Here is a 19,201-nt window from a genome sequence, read left to right on the forward strand (position 1 = left end):
AAGGACACTTGTCACTGGACTCAGGGACCCCCTGGGTGATCCAAGATGACCTCATCTCAAGAGCCTTAACTTAATCAGATCTACAAGGTACCTCTCTTTCAAATAAGGTCACATTCATAGGCTCTGAGGATGAGGATGTGGCCACAATTCAACCCGCTGGACAAGTTGACAATCTCTGAATAATGATGCGCTTTAGACCTGCAATCAACGCGGGTTACCCGACGAGATGGCTCATCATTCTTAACCACAGGAAACACCCAGAGGACAGATGATGTTGCAGACTTATTTACAGCCCATCTGCAAATGGTTCTTCATTAGTCCTTCCCTTTACCAGACAAGGAATCCAGCAAAGGAAGCTTGTCCGGCCATGGGAAGCTCCGTGGCCGGCTGTCATAAGGTTTCTGATCATCTTGGTTCCGTTTCCGGCTCACTGCGCAGGTTGGAAAGTCAATGAACTTTTCACTCACCAGCACGTTGACAGTACAGCTCATGCGGTTTTCTTTGTTCTCATCATGCATGATGGTCCTGTAGTCCAGAAGTCGCTCCATCAGGCGCACGACGAGTTTTACAAACGTTTCTCCGGTTTTGGCGAGGTATTTGTGTTTCCTGCAGTGTTCCAGCAGGCTGAAAAGGAATATGCGCACCTTGTTAATCACACGCAGGAAGTCGACTGAGGTGCAATTTAAAATATTTCCCATTATTAACACATTTTAATTACTTCTGGGCTACAGAGTTCATTGTGGTCTAATTACAGTCTGTGTCTCTATTCTGACATCAATCCCACCGTTAATCAACACTTACATTTTATCAAATAACACTTTGTACTGTTCGTCTCCTCTGCCCCCTTCCACTTCATGATCCAGCTTGGTGATGATCTCATTTTCGAACTATAATTAAACAGAGGAAGTGGAAGTCATCAGCATGGCGGGTATTGCGTTTTATGGCTGGAGCACCAAGACTCCATAAACCGGCGCGGGATCACCATCAGAGAGCTGCCCTAGGCGTTCAAGCCTGGTTGCATTTAAGAGTTGCTGTCCCCCGGCCCCTGGGGATTGCTGGTGACCCAGAATCTTCCATTTCCTTCAGTGGTTAATGGAGCTTAAACATGCATACTCCAATAGCAGGAGTAAGTAAGAACCAGAGAAAGAAAGACAAGGAAACCGGAGGGAAAAAAATCCACAACATGAAAAGAACTTCTCAAATGTCATCTCTATGAACAAGTAACATATAAGACAGCTCGTCGGGTCCTGGAAATGAACAGATGGCATTTCGCTTCCCAGCAAGGAGTTCTCTGTAATCTGAAAACATCCAAGGGGCCACTTCACTGCCGTTCCTTGAAGGATCCTAGTGCATCATCTCACTCTGGTTGAAAAAATATTGTAGAAAACAAGAGGGGCAAAAGTCTGTACAGACAGACCAACAGACGCTTCACGAAGGTCCATGCCAGGCTCCCTGTGCTCCCCAAAGCTTCTGATTGCACCTCAGTGGGCAAGAGTCCTCAGGACTGACTCTCGGGCGCATGCTTTAGGGAAAATGCCGAATTCTCGAGAGGTCCAAATCTGCAAAACGTTTTGACAGAGGCTGATCTGGAAATAACCGCCCTGATAATATATGTGTATCTGTGTCCTCATCCTTGTGCCCAGCCTCCCATCCCTGGCAAAATTCAAAGCCACCTCAGTGCTAGGATTCTGGCCCGGTGACTGCCTTGTTGTAGGGGGACCTGAGGTCACACACTGAGTTGGGCCAGGAAGGAACAAGGGCCTGGGAGAGACATCGTTCCCACAGAGATGGAGACATCCACACAGAGCTGGAAGGCGACGACAGAAGGAAGAACCGAAGTAAACAAGCGCTGAGTTCAGGGCTCAGAAGCAAGCACGCCATAGCACGTATGCAAGGTCGCTGGGGTCCCTGTAAATTATATGCTGAGGCCTTCCCAGGCAACAATCCCAAGTCCCCCACTATTATCAGGATCCCACAAGAGTTTAAGTCGCATGAGAATTTCCTTCTCTCTTGGCCACCGCTGTGTCCCCAGCACATAGGCGAGCGGCTGATAGAGACAGTGCTCTGACGAGATGCATGTGTGATGTGCACATAAAGTACTGGATAGAGGTGGTGTTTAACTGGAGCTGGGCGGGGCTTAATGGGGCAGCAAAGGGGCAGGTCAGTAGGTTCTAAGGCACACCTGCTCTCTTGGCCACGCGAGGCAGGTGGTTAACACTCATCCGAATGCCTGTCACAGGTACTGCAGGCACCATCTACTGCCCTGGGGACTCAGGGCATGGCTGCTGACTCAGGGCATGGCTGCTGCAGTGGAAGCAGACTGTGGCCCCCTGTGAAACAGGCAAGGGGTCTGCTGAGACTCAGGGAGGAGCCCAAAAACAAGCCCAGACCTGCAGGATGTTGAACAGGACACGCTGCCTGAGCTCCGTGTGATCATGGTACAGATGAAACAAAGGGTGCAAACAGTCCTGGAGTGAAGTATTGATTCCTACTTGACATCAAGGCCTCAGCAGCATCACAACAAGCTGGACCTCGGNCCCTGCGTTGTTGCCTGGTACCCGTCCCGCTGGGTGAGGTGGGCTGCACACACGTCCTCCGACCACTGAGGCGAAAGCAAGGCGTGAGCAATGCCATCAGGCGAGGGCATATCCAATGCTACCCTTTGCCCACCCTTGGGTCAGAAGGCACAGTGAGCTCTGCATTTAGTGCGCGCATGCGGCCATGATTCTGGGGACATCTGGGACTGCTGTCATCAGGCTGCTGGGCCTGGAAATGAGGCAGAACCTCTGTGCAGAGGCCCTGAGAAAAATGAAGGACAAGAGGGAGGCAAAGCTGGGTCTAGATTCATACAGACGGGAAACCCAGCAGCTTCTGGAAAGCACAGACCTGTCAGTTTGCTGATAATGTCATGTAACCCACGGGATGAATTATGAACCCGATGATGTGTGGCTGTCTCACTGGGGCATCCAGGGTGCTGGCCTTGGTCCTATGCTGCTCAGCATTGTAATCGATCAACAGCAACGAGGGCGCACTGACCCTGTTTCCAAGTCTCAAGGAAAGGGACTTTGCAGGCGACCCAGCTCCTTACAGAGTGAGGAGGTGTCTTTGTACCTTTAGCCTCAGGCACACTGCATGTCTAAGGCAGGGCTCGGCCAGTGTTTGTGGAAGCATCCGTGGACTTTTGGTAAGAAGGAAAGGTGCACAGAGGTCTCAGCAAGCTGGGGATATACACCGAAGTGAAGGAAGCTAATTTGACATGTAAAGGCCTATCCTCAGGCTCACCAAATCAATGGCATTAAGTATAGGGCTCCATAAAAGTCAGTGTTTGGTGAGGACTTACTATGTGGAAGGAACTATTAATAGGTCAAAGATGAATCAGATGCCTGACGCAGAGACAGTGCTTTGCAAATTAGAGCATAACGATAAATAATAACANGGGTCTCTGTAGGAGCAGAGATCAGGGGTGACCTCCCGTGGGTGCTTGTGGGAGATGGTGCCACGCAGGCGCAGTACTTCCTGGGCCAGCACCCCACATCAGACCCATGAGGGAGCTCCCCTGTTGTTGCACGGATGGCAATGTCCCCACAGCGCAGAGGACAGTCTGTGTTACACAGAGCGATGGCAGGAAGGTCACCATAAGGTGCCTCTGTGAGAGGCTGGGATCCGTAACCACCAGAAATCTCGGCTCCTGGAAGGCTGCCTGATCTGGTTAGTGGAGGTCCCAGGAGTGAAGTGGCCAGCTATAGGAGTGGCTCCAGTGGCAGCAGCAAACCAGCACAGCTCGCTGGCCGGTATTCCTGGACCATATGACACTGACATCAGCTGGGTTTTCAATGGCAACAGTGGCACGAGCTGCCAACTTCTCGCAGGTTCTCTTCAGGTTTATGATGTAGATGCCATCACTTTTCTGTTTGTTTGTAGGTGGACTGTTCCCTTTGGAAGTCGAGGTCGGTGCCACCTCAGTGGGTTCGTGTTGCAAGGAATCCGAGGACAATCCTCGTCCTCCATTTTCAGGACATCAGGGCTCCGGTCACTGGGAGGTTCCCTTTAAGTCAAGTGGGAAGCGAGGACATTGCCGTAGGGGTCCCGCTCTGGGTAGTGTGGAAAAGCGCAAGTATGCTTTCTTCATGAAGAAAAATCCGGTGAGGCTGCAACTTGCGTGTTACTCGTTTGGGGGCAGGAGACTCAGTGCGATGGGGGCGGGGTGGGCTTCGGGCCAGGTGAAGGTAATGCGGCTCCGCAGGTCTGCAGGAATGATTCAGGGACACGAGGAAGCCCGTGCCTCCAAAACTCTCCCTGCGAGCTTAGGAGACCCTGAAATCCCCACACGCAGAAGCTCTCCTTTAGAAAAGGAGAGGTTCCCAGAAGTCCTAGTTTAAGTGTAAGCATGCTTCCCTGGGGTGGGGGTGGGCACAGTGAACAGTGACACAACTGCTGGGATGACTGGAGGAGGGGACGAGGTGCAACAGGAGAGAAGCCATAGAAGAGGAAAATGGTGGAGACTAGAAGGGGCATCCAGACCACAGAAGACTCTTAGAAAGGGCTGGAAGAACCAGGGTGGCCAAGGGCAGCTGGAGCGGTGGAGGCACTCACAGCAAACGGAGAGGTAAAAAAGATGAGACGCGGGCTTGTGTTGAGCGGGTGCAGAGAAGGCCGCATGGACAGGGCAGATAGTGGAGAATGGCTGGAATCGCTGTGGTCAACAGCAGCTACCACAGGGCAGGAAAGGGTCTACCTGCGAGGGGCACAACTAGAGGTTCATCAGGCTGAGGCTCGTGGGTGTACTCCTGCCTCCTTGCTGACGGAGTATTCACAACACGAGTGCTAAAGAGGACAACCTCCACAGAAGGCGCCATCCCTCTGTCACCACCACACCAACAGGGGATGAATCAGATCAGCGGGGTTGGGGGGTGGGACAGAGCCGTTCAGGTCACAGAGAAGTTATACAGCACCCCATCCGTCACAGTGGCTTCCCTCTGGACCACAGGTCTGCTCAGCTGTGAACACCAGCCACCATGAGGCATGCTGTTCTGTAGGTACAAAGGATTTCTAGAAGAACTCAGGGCCACTTTGGACACATGTGGACCGTCTAGTTCACGTGATTCTGCCCAGTCCATGCTCCTCCACGTTGCATCAGGTCAGCTCTCCCCCTTGGCCTCAGGTCCCTGCACAGCATGTCCTCTTACAGGTGACTTCTGGTATCATGAGAGGATCTTAGTCAGCTGGCCTTTGCAGAGCCACCTGAGAGGACGCGCCCAGCACAAATGATATCAGGCTGACTTAACAGCCTCGGCCCTGGGAAGAGCGTCCCAGACCCAGGGCAGGGCACACGAGTGGGGAGCTCCATGCCACCCCGCCCCACCACCAGGAGAGCCCCATTCAGTGCACGGACCCTGGGGAGTCCACAGTAACATCCAGGACAAGGACAAGGACACGCCTGTTCCACAAAAAGATTCATGCTCTTTCTTGCAACAGTGGAGAAGGGAAGAACCCGACCCCCTGGGGACATGCACGTGTGTGAACGCTCTAAGGAGATGCCCTCCCTGCAGCCGGAGGCCACAGGGGCAGCAACTCTAGGAGCTCGTGACCAGCCAATCCGGAACACGTGCTTTTGAAATTCCAGTAATGGTTTGATGCAGCTTAATCTTGAGTGAAAGGTGGGTTTTTCTTCTGAATCTAGCAAGTCCCCTCCTCTCTCCTATGGTAAAAGTATAATACACCTGGAGATAATGCATATTTCACAAACAATAGCATATTAACAGCCCAATTCCGAAATGCACAGCAACCTTTAAACAAGTAAGCTACATCACATGTTCAAAGCATGAAAGTTCTGTAAAAATGAAAAACCTTAATATCTTCCCCTCACTCCATTAGGTCTGCACATCTGCTATGGAAGTTGAGCCAATTTAAGCCCTTGTTGATGTGACGAATAAGGTTAGATAATTGGATTGGTGGCGGATTAAGCAGGAGCCAGTCAGCCCTGACCTAGAAGCTTCCTGGGGTGGAGGCAGGCAGGGCTGACTGCTGTTCTGTCCACGTGCCGCCCATGACACATTCACTCACAGCCCTTACAAGGCGGAGAAGGCAGGCTATGTGTTTCAGGAAGAGCAGCCGATGCAAGACAAGATTCAACCGAGAACAGGAGGAGTCAGAAAAGATACAGCCAGCTGAGAGACAAGTGCTGTGGTCCTGAGGGCCCTGTGCTGGGGACAGGGAGGAACAGATGGATGCTGGAGATGAGACGGTTAGAACGGACGAGTCGCTGCGGCCATCAAGGAGCCCAGGAGAGCAACAAAGACACGGCCAGTGTAACCTGTCCCCATAAAGCAAATGACGAGGAGACTGGCGGAAACGGGATGATGGGGACACAGCAGTTCCGGGAAGGATGGCATCCCACCTGGGAGGCTGAGACGGGCCAACAGGAGAATAAATTGAGACATCCCAACAGAAAAGGAAATAGATCTTTTCCCAATTCCCAAGAATGGATGAATACAGCAGGGGGATTTTTGTTCACAAGTTTTAGGTTTTTTGCCTTTATTTTTACAACCTCTGGCGTGTCCTACCACTTGTCTGCAAAGACGGCCCAAGCAGAAGACAATACAAATGGCCAACAATTATCGACCAAAATATTCAAGTAGCTGACCATGCTTAGCCTGACATGGGTTTGTGGACCTGCGTCCTCATGTGTGTGCTTTTATCAGCATACATCCAAGCGAGGCCTGTCTCATGGTAGGGAAATTGTTTGTAAATGATGAGTAAACGTGCTTAACTCCTGCATGGTATTATTCAAACACTCGGTTTTCTGGAAAAATGTCACTCGATATTGGTCAGATTCTGAAGCCACTGCTGGGGGGCGAGGGTTGAGAATGGAGGCAAAAATGCCGTGACTCTCATTACTTTGTGTCATTTACTGAGAAACCCGAGGCCCCTGCGAACTGAAGAAAATGAAGCACTTGGGCAGATGGCTGTCCGGAGATGTTGGAAAGGCATGTGAAATAGGAAAGAGACAAAAAGAATGGGTGGAAGAAGAGGAACAATTCAGAAATCTTTATTCCAACTGCCTTTGACCTTATTTTGACCCAAAGGCTGCTTCAAAGAATGACAAGTGACATCGTGTTAAAAGGCCTTTGATCTTCATTCCTTGGGCTCGTAACGTTTAGCTATATAAATACATTTTCCTCCTTTACCTGATTCTTTCATTTCATGGCATTTTTTTTTTCTGTAAGGTCCTTCCTTGGGGCTTGATTCATATAAAATTCAAAAGGTCTGATGCATTTTTCAACTCAGGAAGAAGCATTTTGTATGACAACTTCTAGTTCTGGTAAGATTTAGTTAGTGCCAGGGGCAGTGGAGATGGGTCAAATCTTATGGCAATAACATTAAAAAAATAGGCAATATTGTCAAAAGTTACAAAAATGTTTTGAATCAACAATTCCACTTCTGAGAACATACACCAGGAAAACTTTCAAAAGAAAGTCAAGCTATCTGTATGCTTTTATTCACGGCACATTTATTCAGAGTAGTGCAAACCTGCAACAACCTATATGCCCAACTAAAGGGGATGGATAAGAGATCAGCCAAGTTATTTAATGAAATGTTATGTCATATTTATAATCATGGTTACTAAGTTGTAATCAAGGAAAATGTCTTCAATAAATTGTCAAAAAAAAAAAAGAACAATCACAAAAAATTTGGACAATGTTTACAACATTACACTTACATATGTACAAAGATAGACAGTGAACCAGGGGAACAAACACAGCTGTTCCTTTAAAATAGTCTCTTTAATTTTACACATAAATAAATGTAAGGAAATCTACCTCACCCATGGAAAGAGGGGAAGGAAGCAAAGAAGGAAAGAAGGAAGGAAGGGAGGGAGGGAGAGCGGGAGGGAGAGCTAGAAAGGGAGGGCTTTATCGGCTTGATTTTATTCACTTCTCACATCATCCCTTTGGACAGCTTCTATTCTGTGTCCATTTCACAGCTCTGAGTCGGACACTTAAAGCTGTTCAGTCATTTGCTCAAGACCAGGTAGTACCAGGCTAGGTCGGGGATCATGGCCCACCCGACCTCTGAGTCTAAACCCAGCTCCTACTCACTTTTAGCTTTCTGTTTTTCATTTTAGGGAATAGCAAAATTCTTCTTCATGGCTACTTACTACCTTCGGGCAATAATGATGAAAACTGACCAATAAACTCTATAAACTATTCGAAGCTCCCTTAAACTAGAACGTACAAAGGTAGGGAAGGAAAAATCTACTCTTTAAATATTAGATCTTACTGAAGTCATGCTACCTTGACTGATGAAGCTTAGGTTTCCTTTCAAAATAGGATTTTATCTGAAAATTCCTCAAAAATCTATGTAAAATAAATATTCACACGCTTGACTCACTATAGTATTTGAACAAAGGTTGCTTTCAGTGTAGAGGACCCCTATTGTTTGGGTTCTTCTCTTGCCTCGTGCAAAGCATCATGGCCAAACCTTATGAGTCCACGATGGAGGAAGCCACTGTGTCCGAGCATGTGGATGTGTGCCCACCCGTGAACACGGGAACATTGTCCCTATTTTCACAGGATCCAGGGAAGGAGGTTCTGTGACTTCTCAAGCACAAATAATTCAGATTTTGTCCTTAGTGTTGATACAGTACGTTCTGAGCACTTACACCCACTTTCTTTGAGCAATTCGCATTAGTTCTATTGCACGGGTAAAAGACCGAGGCACACATTTAAAGAATAAAAGCCAAGCCTTTAGATTTTCAAATAACATAAGTCAGCAATAAGCATCCAAGTCTCAGAGAATACAACACCACCTGATTCAATGCTCTCTGAGTGCACATACCATGGAGGGTGATCCAGGGTTAAACGTGTAAGTAAATCCAGATAAAATAAGTAAGTGAAAGCTAAAAACAGAACGATTCTCCCTAAAGATAAGGGCGAAGGATAATAGGCTTCTTCAACAAGGAAAATCCTAGGATCTTCTTCCCGTAAACTGTAGAAAATTATACTCCCCATGTCCAACACCCTGAACTCTAGAACCATCCATAAGTCTTTGTCAAGGCTCCCAGGCTTGTCCCCTCTTCCCCCCACACCACTGCACGCCCACGTCCTTACCATCTGGAAGCTTCGGGTGGAATGGAACTCACACTGCATCATATCGAAGAAGATGGGGATGGTGGCTTTGCGCAGCTCTGTCTCAGGAATTAGTGTCATTTCCAATATCGGGCCGACCATTTCTGGAATGAACTTTATCTTGTGCTGACCTTGAATAAAGAAATGCATTATTCAGGAATTAAAAAAAGGATTCTACATCGGGCTTCAACGAACACAACAAAACAACACAGACCACTGTGATGTCGAAGGCTAGGATCTTGGGACTATGCACCCATTTGTCACCTGCTGGCATTTCGAGTGCATTCAGCTTTTAGTCTAAGAAGTGGACCATATTCTAATTGTTGTAAGTGATGCTATTAAAAACTCCATCCAGGGCCGGCTGACTGGCTCAGTTGGTTAAGAGCTCGCTCAAGAGTTTGAGCTCTGAGCAACAGCGGTTCAAGTCCAGCCCGAGCTGAGCAGCCGCTGAGCTGCCAATAGGTAGCAGGATGGCTCAGCTAAAAAAAACCCCAAAAAAACAAAAACAAAAACAAAAAAACTCCATCCAACATAAGGGCGGTAGTCATGATGTGTGTGGTACAGAAGATGAATACCGTTTTACAACTAGACAATTATCACATAGATGAAGGATATGGGCAGCTAATGGGGACCAGCTTTGGACAGAGAGGGGCTGGGAGATGGAACACGCAGGAACTCGCATGGTGGACAATGAACAAGAAGGAGCCCATAAAGCGAGGGGACTAGAGGACGTGGTCTCCTGCGTCCCCTCTAATCCAACATATTATAAAGGATTTTCCATTCGGCACCTCTGTAAAAAACACAGTGATTTCTGTAACATTCTGAAAGGCTCCAACCAAAGCACAGTCCTCAGGATATGAAGTTGTGAAAACAGAAATGACTGCCTTCTTTGGCTATTGCTTGACTGGAAATCACTTATTGAAATAACTATTCATCTTAACTCACCTATTTTTTTTTTAAGATTTTTATTGGGGAATTGGGGGGATGGGAACAGTGCTGGGGAATTGGGGGAAGGGGAACAGACAAGTTGCTGTCCTTTTGTTCTTCAGTCTAGTTGTGGAGGACGTTGCTTCAGTTGGCACCATCATTGCACTCTTCCCTGGCGAGGCAGATCAGTCACTGCTTCTGGACTGCGGCTGCTGGCCACATATGGTAGCCCATGGCAACCCACTGCAGCAGGGTCTGCAGCCTACGCCATCGCCGGCGACCCATGGCAGCCCAGCTCCAGGTTGAGCTATTGTTCAGCATCTTAGCTGTGGAGGGCAGTGTCACTGGCCCTCATATGTGGGATCCAAACCGGGGCCCTCTGGCGTCCCAAGCCAGCTCTTAACCAACACGCCACTCGGCTGGCCCTTAACTCACCTATCTTGTCCAGACATGATTTCTAAGGAATTCAGGAAAAGGTTGCCCAAATGTTGTTTTTACACAAACACTCTTGCCAATATGAATAATAATGAATTTTATAACATCAGCTAACATTTACTAAGCACTTCCTATAGACAAGCCTGAGAGAAAATGCCTCATTGAATTATCAGGATAACCTGATGGCTACCATTCCTCTTTTTCTTTGACTGACTTTATTTTTGTTGGAAATTTTGGTACTGTGCCTTTGGAGGCCTCCGCTTTGACCGAGACAGATGCTGCTAACTCAGTCTCTCCATCAGAAAAGCCTGCTGATAAGCAGAGAGGGAGGCGGGGAGCCCTGGGGCTCAGCACCCCCTCCTGTGAGGGTGGGGTTTGCTGCCACAGTGCCCCACCCAGCAGTGGCCCCCACACCCTTTGGGGGATTTTCTAAATCCCTGAGAGTGCAGTGACACGGGAGAGCTTACAGAAAGCCTGAAAGGAACTGAGGAAGGTTTGAGAGCAGCCAAGAGAGGAAGCGGTGCAACCACCACCCTCTTTCACGCCTAGAAAGAAGCTGCCGTAAAACTCATTTCTAAAAGGGGAGTTGCTGTATTTAGTGATATAATTAAACGTAGAGGCAGGTCCTGTCAAGAAAGCGGCCTTTTAAAAGGCCTACCCTCTTGTTTTTAATTTCAGAAATCTTGATTTATGTTCATTTTACACCATTATAATCTACATCATTCCATTTCCAACATATTGTAGGAGAATGCCCAAGAATTAAATGCTTGAATGAATTATTTGTGACATTTTGTTATTAACACCAGCAATTTATCCCGAGTTAATCAATCTTACTAATATTTTTACACAATCAGGAAATAGAATGGATACCCTGAAGAATTTAGTTTTCAGTGTAACTCAGCTAATACAGGTTTCTGTAAAGAGAGCCATTAAAGAAATTTGGCTGTTATAAATAACTACACTTGATGAAATGCATAATCCTCATAATTAGCCTAAATTAATATATTTCCAAAAATTGTATTGGGTGGACACATATGCAAAATGTAACCTAATAAGGAATCTGAGCATAATTAAAATCTTGTTTCCAACTTTGATTAAATAATCAATGTTTTGACTAAGGCTATATAATAATGTGATTCTCATCACTTCCCCAAATGCTCAGTTTCTGAAAGGCATGCAACTGTCACGTGCAAAGCATTCTCTTAAAAATGCTGCTATACTCAGTCTCTCAGGCAACACTGTTTTTGTGTTATGCTAAAAAATGTCAAGAGCCGATGTTTCAGAAAACAGGTGACAGTGACAGTGCGTCGTTCATCAGCCACAACTTGAGTGTCTTAAGAGTGCTCAGCCTGTCATGGCTGGCTCTGATTGTTCCAAGCTGGGAGGGGCATGTAAGGGGATAACAAGTGGTTGTAGACGCAGGGAATGGAAAAGTAAGTTACAAAGCGAGTCTTGCCTAATCTTCGATTATGACACTTCCCGTTAATGCAGGAAACACTTGCTGGGGCCAGCTCTGTCTACAGTGACATCCTGGGGACTTAACCCTTCGAGAAGGAAGGGTCCTCAAGGTGAGATGTGCCCCGTTATTCACCTTTTTTTTTTTTTGGATATTGTCATTATCGCTTTCCCTTGGAGCATATCTTGCTCAAATTTAATGATAAACTCATTATCAATAAGGATCAAAGTGACTCCTGTAGTGTTGGCTTTAAGAAAAAAAGGGTGCATTTTCTTTCCCTTTTGAGAAAAAAAGAACAGGCTAATTATCAGATCACAATGAGACTATTTTCCCTCCCATCACCTTGCCAGTCTCCTAGTTACCACTGTCAAATTCTTTAAAACCTACCAGAATCTTCCTTACAGTTACGGAATATGGAGCCATCTCCCCTGGGAATGGCGCCCTCTCAGGAGCCAGGCTCTCCCCCATCAGCAGCATGCTCTCCGGCCCCCCGGGGTTTGGATGCTTTCCTTACAATCACGAATGGTCAGAAATCTGGGACATTATCCCAGGAAATCTCCACACACACAGGGTAGGCAGTGAAAGGGAAAGGGATTAGGCCTCATTGTATACAGCTTTAATGAAAAGTGTACCATTTGTCCAGTCCCCAAAAAGATCCATGGAGGGAATCCCTGCCTGCAAAATATCCCAGGTGGAACCCGGCTGACAAGCACCTTGCTGCGAGCACATGTGTTCAGGCTGGGCTCGAGACAGTGCGGTGCTCCACGTGCTGAACCTAATAAACTGAACGGAAACCTAGGCAGCCAAGGAAAAAGGGGGAGCAGGTATCCCCCAGGCTGCCTCGCAGAGCACGCTTTGATAAATACCTGAAGAGCTGGATATGTAAGCACACTTCCCCCCACTTTTCAGGAGACAGGCTGTGTTTGATTTCCCCTTTCAGACTCAAAACATGACAGGTTTGGGAGGATAAGAACAGTCTGCTCTGCCCCGTGCAGCAGTGCCGTTTGCACTTGCAGTAAATCCAGTAACACAGTCTGGGGTCCTTGCAGTGATGCTGCACACAGATGCAATCTGAGACACTCATTTCAATGTACCCGCATATTACTGGGGAGACTCAAGGAGCGTTCGGCTCAAGGCCTGATCGAATGATAGGTGACTAATTGTAAGATGAAAAATACATCTGACTTCTATTTTTATTTTCTTGGCAGAGCTGGTTAGATCACCCTGCCAATCAATACCTTTCCAAAATTAAGCCCATTTAAAACAAAACAAAACACAACAGAAACTGTGGAGAAAACCGGTTGTGCACGCCTTGGGGAACTGTGCTCTCATAAATCTCTCGAGTGGCAGTCTTGGAGATGACATGCGCAGGCAGGCTTCAATAGCTGAAATTCGCAGCCAGAAAGAGCCAGGCTGCCTGGGGTAACCCCAAGGAGCTATTCTTAGTCACCTGAGGAGCTGCTTCGGGCAGATGCTGTGAGTAGCCAATACTTTTCAGTCATGGTTTACATGTGACCTCTTGGCCGCGTCTCAGGCCAGAGTCGGTGGTCCTGGTTGAAAAGCTGCGAAGCACAGATCTTGTGTATGAATCACAGTATTCAAATCAGCAACTGACAGGATGAAATGGGGCATCTTAACTGGATCCTTCAAGCAGCAAATCAGATGTCTTCTGTCGCTTGACTCAGCCAATTTGAGGCGTAATAACAGATGATGTCAAGAGAACCCACAATGGCAAAAGGGCTTTAAAGGTCTGAGTTACACCGCAGGGTGCATCCCCAGGCGGTCTGGAGGTGGCATTGCAGAGCAGCTCGCCACCTCCGGGCCCACCTCATCTATCTCCACTGAAGTCATGGCATCGACAAAATGAAATGGAGCCAGTTTCAAATGGCCATCGGTCTCGGGGACTCCAGCGGTGTCCTTGAAAGTACTTAAAAGAAAACCAAAAAAGCAAGAGCCTCCATCAGTCAGGCCAGCTGTGGCTCCCACTGAGATTTGCAGGCTCCCTCTACGGCAGGGAGTGACCCTTTAGTCGAGAGGCCACAGAGACGAGGGGAGGATCTTGGGGGAGCATAAGGGGCCAGAACGGGCTGAGTTGGGGCATCAGCTATTAATCAAGCAACAAGGACACATTTTAATATGCAAATGATCCGTCTGAATATGTAAGATCATGTCATCTGCAGACAGAGCATTTCATTTCTTCCTTTCTGACCTGGATGCTTTATTTCTTTTTCCTGCCTAATTGCTTGGCTCAAACTTCTAGCACTATGTTAAATAGGAGTGGTGAGAGTGGGCATCCTTGTCTCGTTCCCGACCTTAAATGAGAAGCTTTTAATTTTTCACCACTGAGTATGATGTTAGCTGTGAGTTTGTCATACATGGCCTTTATTATGTTAAGGTACAATCCTTCTATACCTAGTCTATTGAGAGTATTTATTATAAAAGGGTATTGAATTTTGTCAAGTGCTTTTTCTGTATCTACTGAAATATTCATATAATTTTTATCATTCATCTTGTTAATGTAGTATAGTACTTTTGTTGATTTGAATATGTTGAACCATCCTTGCATCCCAGGGGTAAATCCCACTTGATCACGGTGTATGATCTTTTTAATGTGCTGTTGATTCAGTTTGCTAGTTTTTGTTGAGTATTTTTGCATCTATGTTCATCAGAGACAGTGGCCTACAGATTACATTATTTTATTGTAGCGTCTCGTCTGGCCTTGGTATCAGGGTAATGCTTTCCTCATCAAATGAGTTTGCAAGTGTCCTTACCACTTCAATTTTTTTGGAAGAGTTTGAGAAGGACTGGTATTAGTTAATTCTTCTTTAAATGTTAAGTAGAATTCAACGGTGAAGATAAATGGTCTTGGCTTTTTATTTGGAAGTTTTTGATTGCTAATTCGATCTCCTTACTAGTTATTGGTCTGTTCAGGTTTTATAATTCTTCATGATACAGTCATGGTAGGTTGTGTGTTTCTAGGTACTTATCCATTTCTTCTAGATTACCAAATTTGTTGGGATATAATTGTTCACAGTAGTCTCTTATCATCCTTTTTATTTCTGTGGCATCAGTTGTAGTGTATCCTTTTTCATTTCTGATTTTATTTATTTAAGTCTTTTCTCCTTTTATCTTAATCTAGCTAAAGGTTTGTCAATTTTGTTTATTTTTTTAAAAAACTAACCCTTAGTTTTGTTGAATTTTTCTATTCTCTATTTCATTTATTGCTGCTCTAGTCTTTATTATTTCCTTCCTTCTGCTGACTTTAGGCTTAGGTTGTTCTCTCTCTAGTTCCTTGAGGTGTAAGCTCAGGTTGTTTATTTGAGATCTTTCTTCACTGGTAAAGCCAACGCTATAAAACAAACAGACCTAAAAGATATAATGGAACATTCCACCTAACAGCAGCAGAGTACACATTTTTCTCAACTACATGTGGAAAATTCTTCAGAGTAAATCACATGTTAAGTTATAAAAAACAATTTTCAGGAGATTGAAATCATACCAGGTATCTTTTCTGACTATAATGGAACAAAACGAAAAATAAGTAACAGATGGAAAATTAGAAAATTCACCAATAGTGTAAATTTAAAAACATACTCTTGAACAACCAATGGGTCGAAGAAGAAATCAAAAGAGAAAATAGAAAATATCTTGAGACAAAGACAATGAAAACACAACATACCAAAACGTATGGGATGCAGCAAAAGCTGTACTAAGAGGGACGTGTACACTGATAAACGCCTACAGTAATTTCTTATCTTAAACACACATACATCCCTTATTGCTTTAATTGCATAAGAATGCTGTGCTACCCCCACCTGGTGGCACCACACCTAAATACAGGGTCCAGTCTTGAGCAGGTGAATAAACGCTTTTGAAGGGAGACTCTATGAAACTGAATAAATTGCGTGATGGCATGTGCAGTGGGGGGAGCTATGCAGTTTAATGCGTGAGAGGCTGAGGGAGAGTCAGTGAGGCCGGCCGCAAAGGCGGTCAAGGGCTGAGCTGAGTTCACCTGACACAAGAGGTGCTCTACCGGTTTTTTTATTTGTCCCACCTATCAGGTTTTCTTCCTTTTACTTTGGTCTCTTCCCTCTTATTTACTGACAACAGTAATTGCAAAGAATAGCAATTGCTCTCCAAGGAACAGAAGCGGTTCGGAATTTGAAGATGCCCCAACGCTGACCAACAGGGCCCGTGCCACCGCCCACCGCGGGTGTGAAGGCATTAACCGTGGTGGCCTGGGGTCGCGCTCACTCACCAAGGTTGTACCACATGTCTCTGATTTCGAAGCCGATCTGCCTCCTCATGTCTCCATACCTGAAAAGCAGGGATAGGAAAAACACCAGGTCACTCGGCACAGCCTTTGAAAAATCAGACTTGGGTAATTGAAAAGTGCAGTTCAAGCCCTCCATCGCCGAGGCACACGCAGTGTCAAAGCTTCACCGTCCCTCGCCGCCACCGAAGGGAACTGAAAGAGCTGGGACTCTCACGTTCCCATCAGCACAGATGGCGTAACCCCCTCCCCGCTGTGGGAGCCTGAGGCAGGTGCTGGGGAGCAATGGAATCCTTTTCCTTTCTTCAACCTCTAATGGCCAGCGAAAGAGAACCTGGCTCCTTGACCTAAGGGGGAGTTTGCTTTCCGGGGCATGTTCTTAGCAATCAGGCCCTGCAGACGCCAAATGACGCCCCACTCACAATAAGCAGTTTCCTGATGCTAAAATTAAGCCCTGGAGTCTGCAGTCAGAGCAGGGAGGTCTCTTCCAACTACATCTCATTCTTCTTTATCATTTTCAATGTAATGAAGGGCTTAACACCTAAAGACGTCCACAAATATCGCCCACCCCATTTTTGTTTATCAGCGAAAACAAATGCTAATTTTCCTCCCAGTGGGTCAGCGAAGAGGTGTGTGCTTCGTGAGTAAACAGAATTTGATGCTTCAGAAGATAAACCTTTATTGGGTTGTGGACAGTTTAACTTTTTCCTTTATTGCCTAAGGAAAAGGCTGATTATATTAAAAATAATAATTTGTGAATGATCATACAGTATTCCAGTTTAGCAGCTGTGTCACTGAGCCTGCTGTCTGCCCTCTTTGTCAGCTGATGTGACAAGGCAGGCTGATTACAGACGACAGAGTTGTGTCTCTAAAGGCAGAAAAGATCCTGGCTGGCAAATCAACAAGCACAGCCTGCTGCCTCTTTATTGTAAGAGTCTCAGGCACCCCACACACCTGTCTGTCGCCCACAGCCGGAGAGGGCTGCCGATGCCCTGATAATCTCCACCAGGGAGGATGCCGCCCACCTGGCAGCTCGCTCACAGTTGTTCGGGTGCTGTGTCCCATTGTACAGATGGAGACACTGAACGGGAGTGTAAGGCCTCCCTAGCAGGGCAAGCTGGTCCTCTGAGGTCGAGGTCCAGCCCAGCCCCACAACCAGGGCAGCGCTGATGCGGGTCAATTCGGTGAGTGAGAGGGAGGGAACCTCTGTCAGGAACGCAGCCATGGCCAACAGCGCCGTGAGGAGCGGCCTGTCCACAGGTGGTGCAAAGCCACGAGCAGCTAAGTTGCTGGATCCGAATTTGTGGGTGACAGGAGAGCACCCTTCAGTAGGTACCTGGCACCCAAGTCACCCAGGAGGCCGCGACCTGCGCACCATGAAGTTGTATGTCCTTTGGAGGCTTCTGAACCACTTTTCCCATTCCCATCTTGCTCCTGCACAAATGACACAGGGGTCCCAGCAGCCGCTGCAGCCCGGGACCGGAAAGGATGTGGTTGGCTGCACGGGAGCCTGGAGACTGGCGTCCTCAGGTGTCTGGCAGGGGAAGGGGACACGGAAAGTGAAACCGTGCTTTAGCCCCAGGGCTGAAGGTCCCTCCCCAGGTGGGTGAGGCTGTCACTCCACCTGGATGGACTGCTTCTCAGGGATGTGGGCATCTAAAGGCAGGGAGGACCCTGACAACACAAACGCACCCCAGCCCCTGCCACCATGTGGTCAGATCAACACACAGAGGAGACCTGAGGCCCAGAGGAGGTGACAGCCAGTCACAGGGGCTGGCCTGTCACTGAGAGGCTAACTCAAGCTTTAAACTCAAGCTTCTAACAGCCAAGCGATTCCGCATCATCCTGGGATAATACCTCAAAAAGTAAGAACAGCTCACGAGAGGCCGATCACCTGTGTCTGCGCCTGAGGCCCCAACCCAAGTCCTCTCCATGGGCATATCACAATTCTCCATTCAATAGAAGTCCCCAAACTCAGGAAGATAAAGCACAGGGGACCCTCAGCAGTGGCGGACTTCATGTTTGCGTTTGGGTCATTCAGGAGTCACCGAGGCCTCATGACCTTCAGTGACTTCCCATCTGGACAGAGCTGGCATTGATGCCTGGGCATGGGGGGGCGCTTATGGAGAGGGAAGTCTGCCACCACCGCCTCTGTCTGCACAGCACCTGCCCTTAAGGTGTGACGGGGTGCAGGGGCTCACGGTGGCTGGTTTACACTTGCAGTTCTGCTTTACTGTCTTGTAAATGGAAAATGACATGCCTTCACAGTATTTGGGGAGTGGAGATTAGCAAAGATCTGACAGCACACGCCCTGCTAGAGTCCAGACGAGGTATGAACGATGCCGCCTTCAGAGTCAAATAAGACAGAGATGCACTGGGCCGGAAGAACGGCAGCACGGAGCGTAAGGGGCTGGGAGGGGAAGGGCGAGGCTGAGTGTGCCTGGCAGGAAGGCTGATCGCTGCTTCTGTGGCAATAAGAAGGCAGCGTTGGTGAGTCTACACACGTCTCAGTGTAATCCCCAAATAGAGTTACAGCTGTCACCAGCCCGGGAGGGGTCCCAGAACCACGTGCATATTCTTCCTGAGGACGAGAAGGGGGCAATCATTGAGTTTCTGAGCTTCTGAGCTACCGCTCAGGGCCTGGAAACAGCACTGCAGAGCTGGCGGCACCCTAGGTCATAGCCACGTTCACCCCTAACACTCCAGAGCTGAGGGAGCTGAACCAGCCCTCGAGGGAGAAGCAGAGGGCTTGGCCGAGAGCACCGGGCAAGGGGAGAAGACGTGCCAGGTCTCCAGGCTCCCCCCACGGCAGGCACCACGCGCCCAGCAAGGGCGGACGCCCGTGATGTCACACATGGCGCTGTGCCGCGTCCCTCCAAGTCTCACCTGATTCTCACAGGTAGACTGAGCTGAGTATGAAGGTGTTGCTGCAGCCATTTTCCCACCAAGGAAGCAGACATTCCTGGTGGTGGCTGAGTCCCA

At 47.6% G+C, this 19,201-nt stretch overlaps 1 protein-coding gene across 1 annotated transcript in view; it reads right to left on the reverse strand.

Moving 5' to 3' along the window:
* Nucleotides 1-19,201, reverse strand: part of DOCK1 (dedicator of cytokinesis 1) — a 461,498-nt gene that overhangs the window by 66,342 nt on the left and 375,955 nt on the right. The window contains exons 31-34 of the mRNA XM_019654186.1: nucleotides 16,205-16,307; nucleotides 9,111-9,259; nucleotides 802-887; nucleotides 332-624 (exon numbers count right to left, since the gene is read on the reverse strand). Of these exons, the coding sequence (XP_019509731.1) occupies nucleotides 332-624; nucleotides 802-887; nucleotides 9,111-9,259; nucleotides 16,205-16,307 (631 nt within the window). The remainder of the gene's footprint in view (nucleotides 1-331; nucleotides 625-801; nucleotides 888-9,110; nucleotides 9,260-16,204; nucleotides 16,308-19,201) is intronic.

This window comes from Hipposideros armiger, unplaced genomic scaffold (genome assembly GCF_001890085.2).
Source record: "Hipposideros armiger isolate ML-2016 unplaced genomic scaffold, ASM189008v1 scaffold_216, whole genome shotgun sequence".
Classification (NCBI taxonomy): Eukaryota; Metazoa; Chordata; class Mammalia; order Chiroptera; family Hipposideridae; genus Hipposideros; species Hipposideros armiger.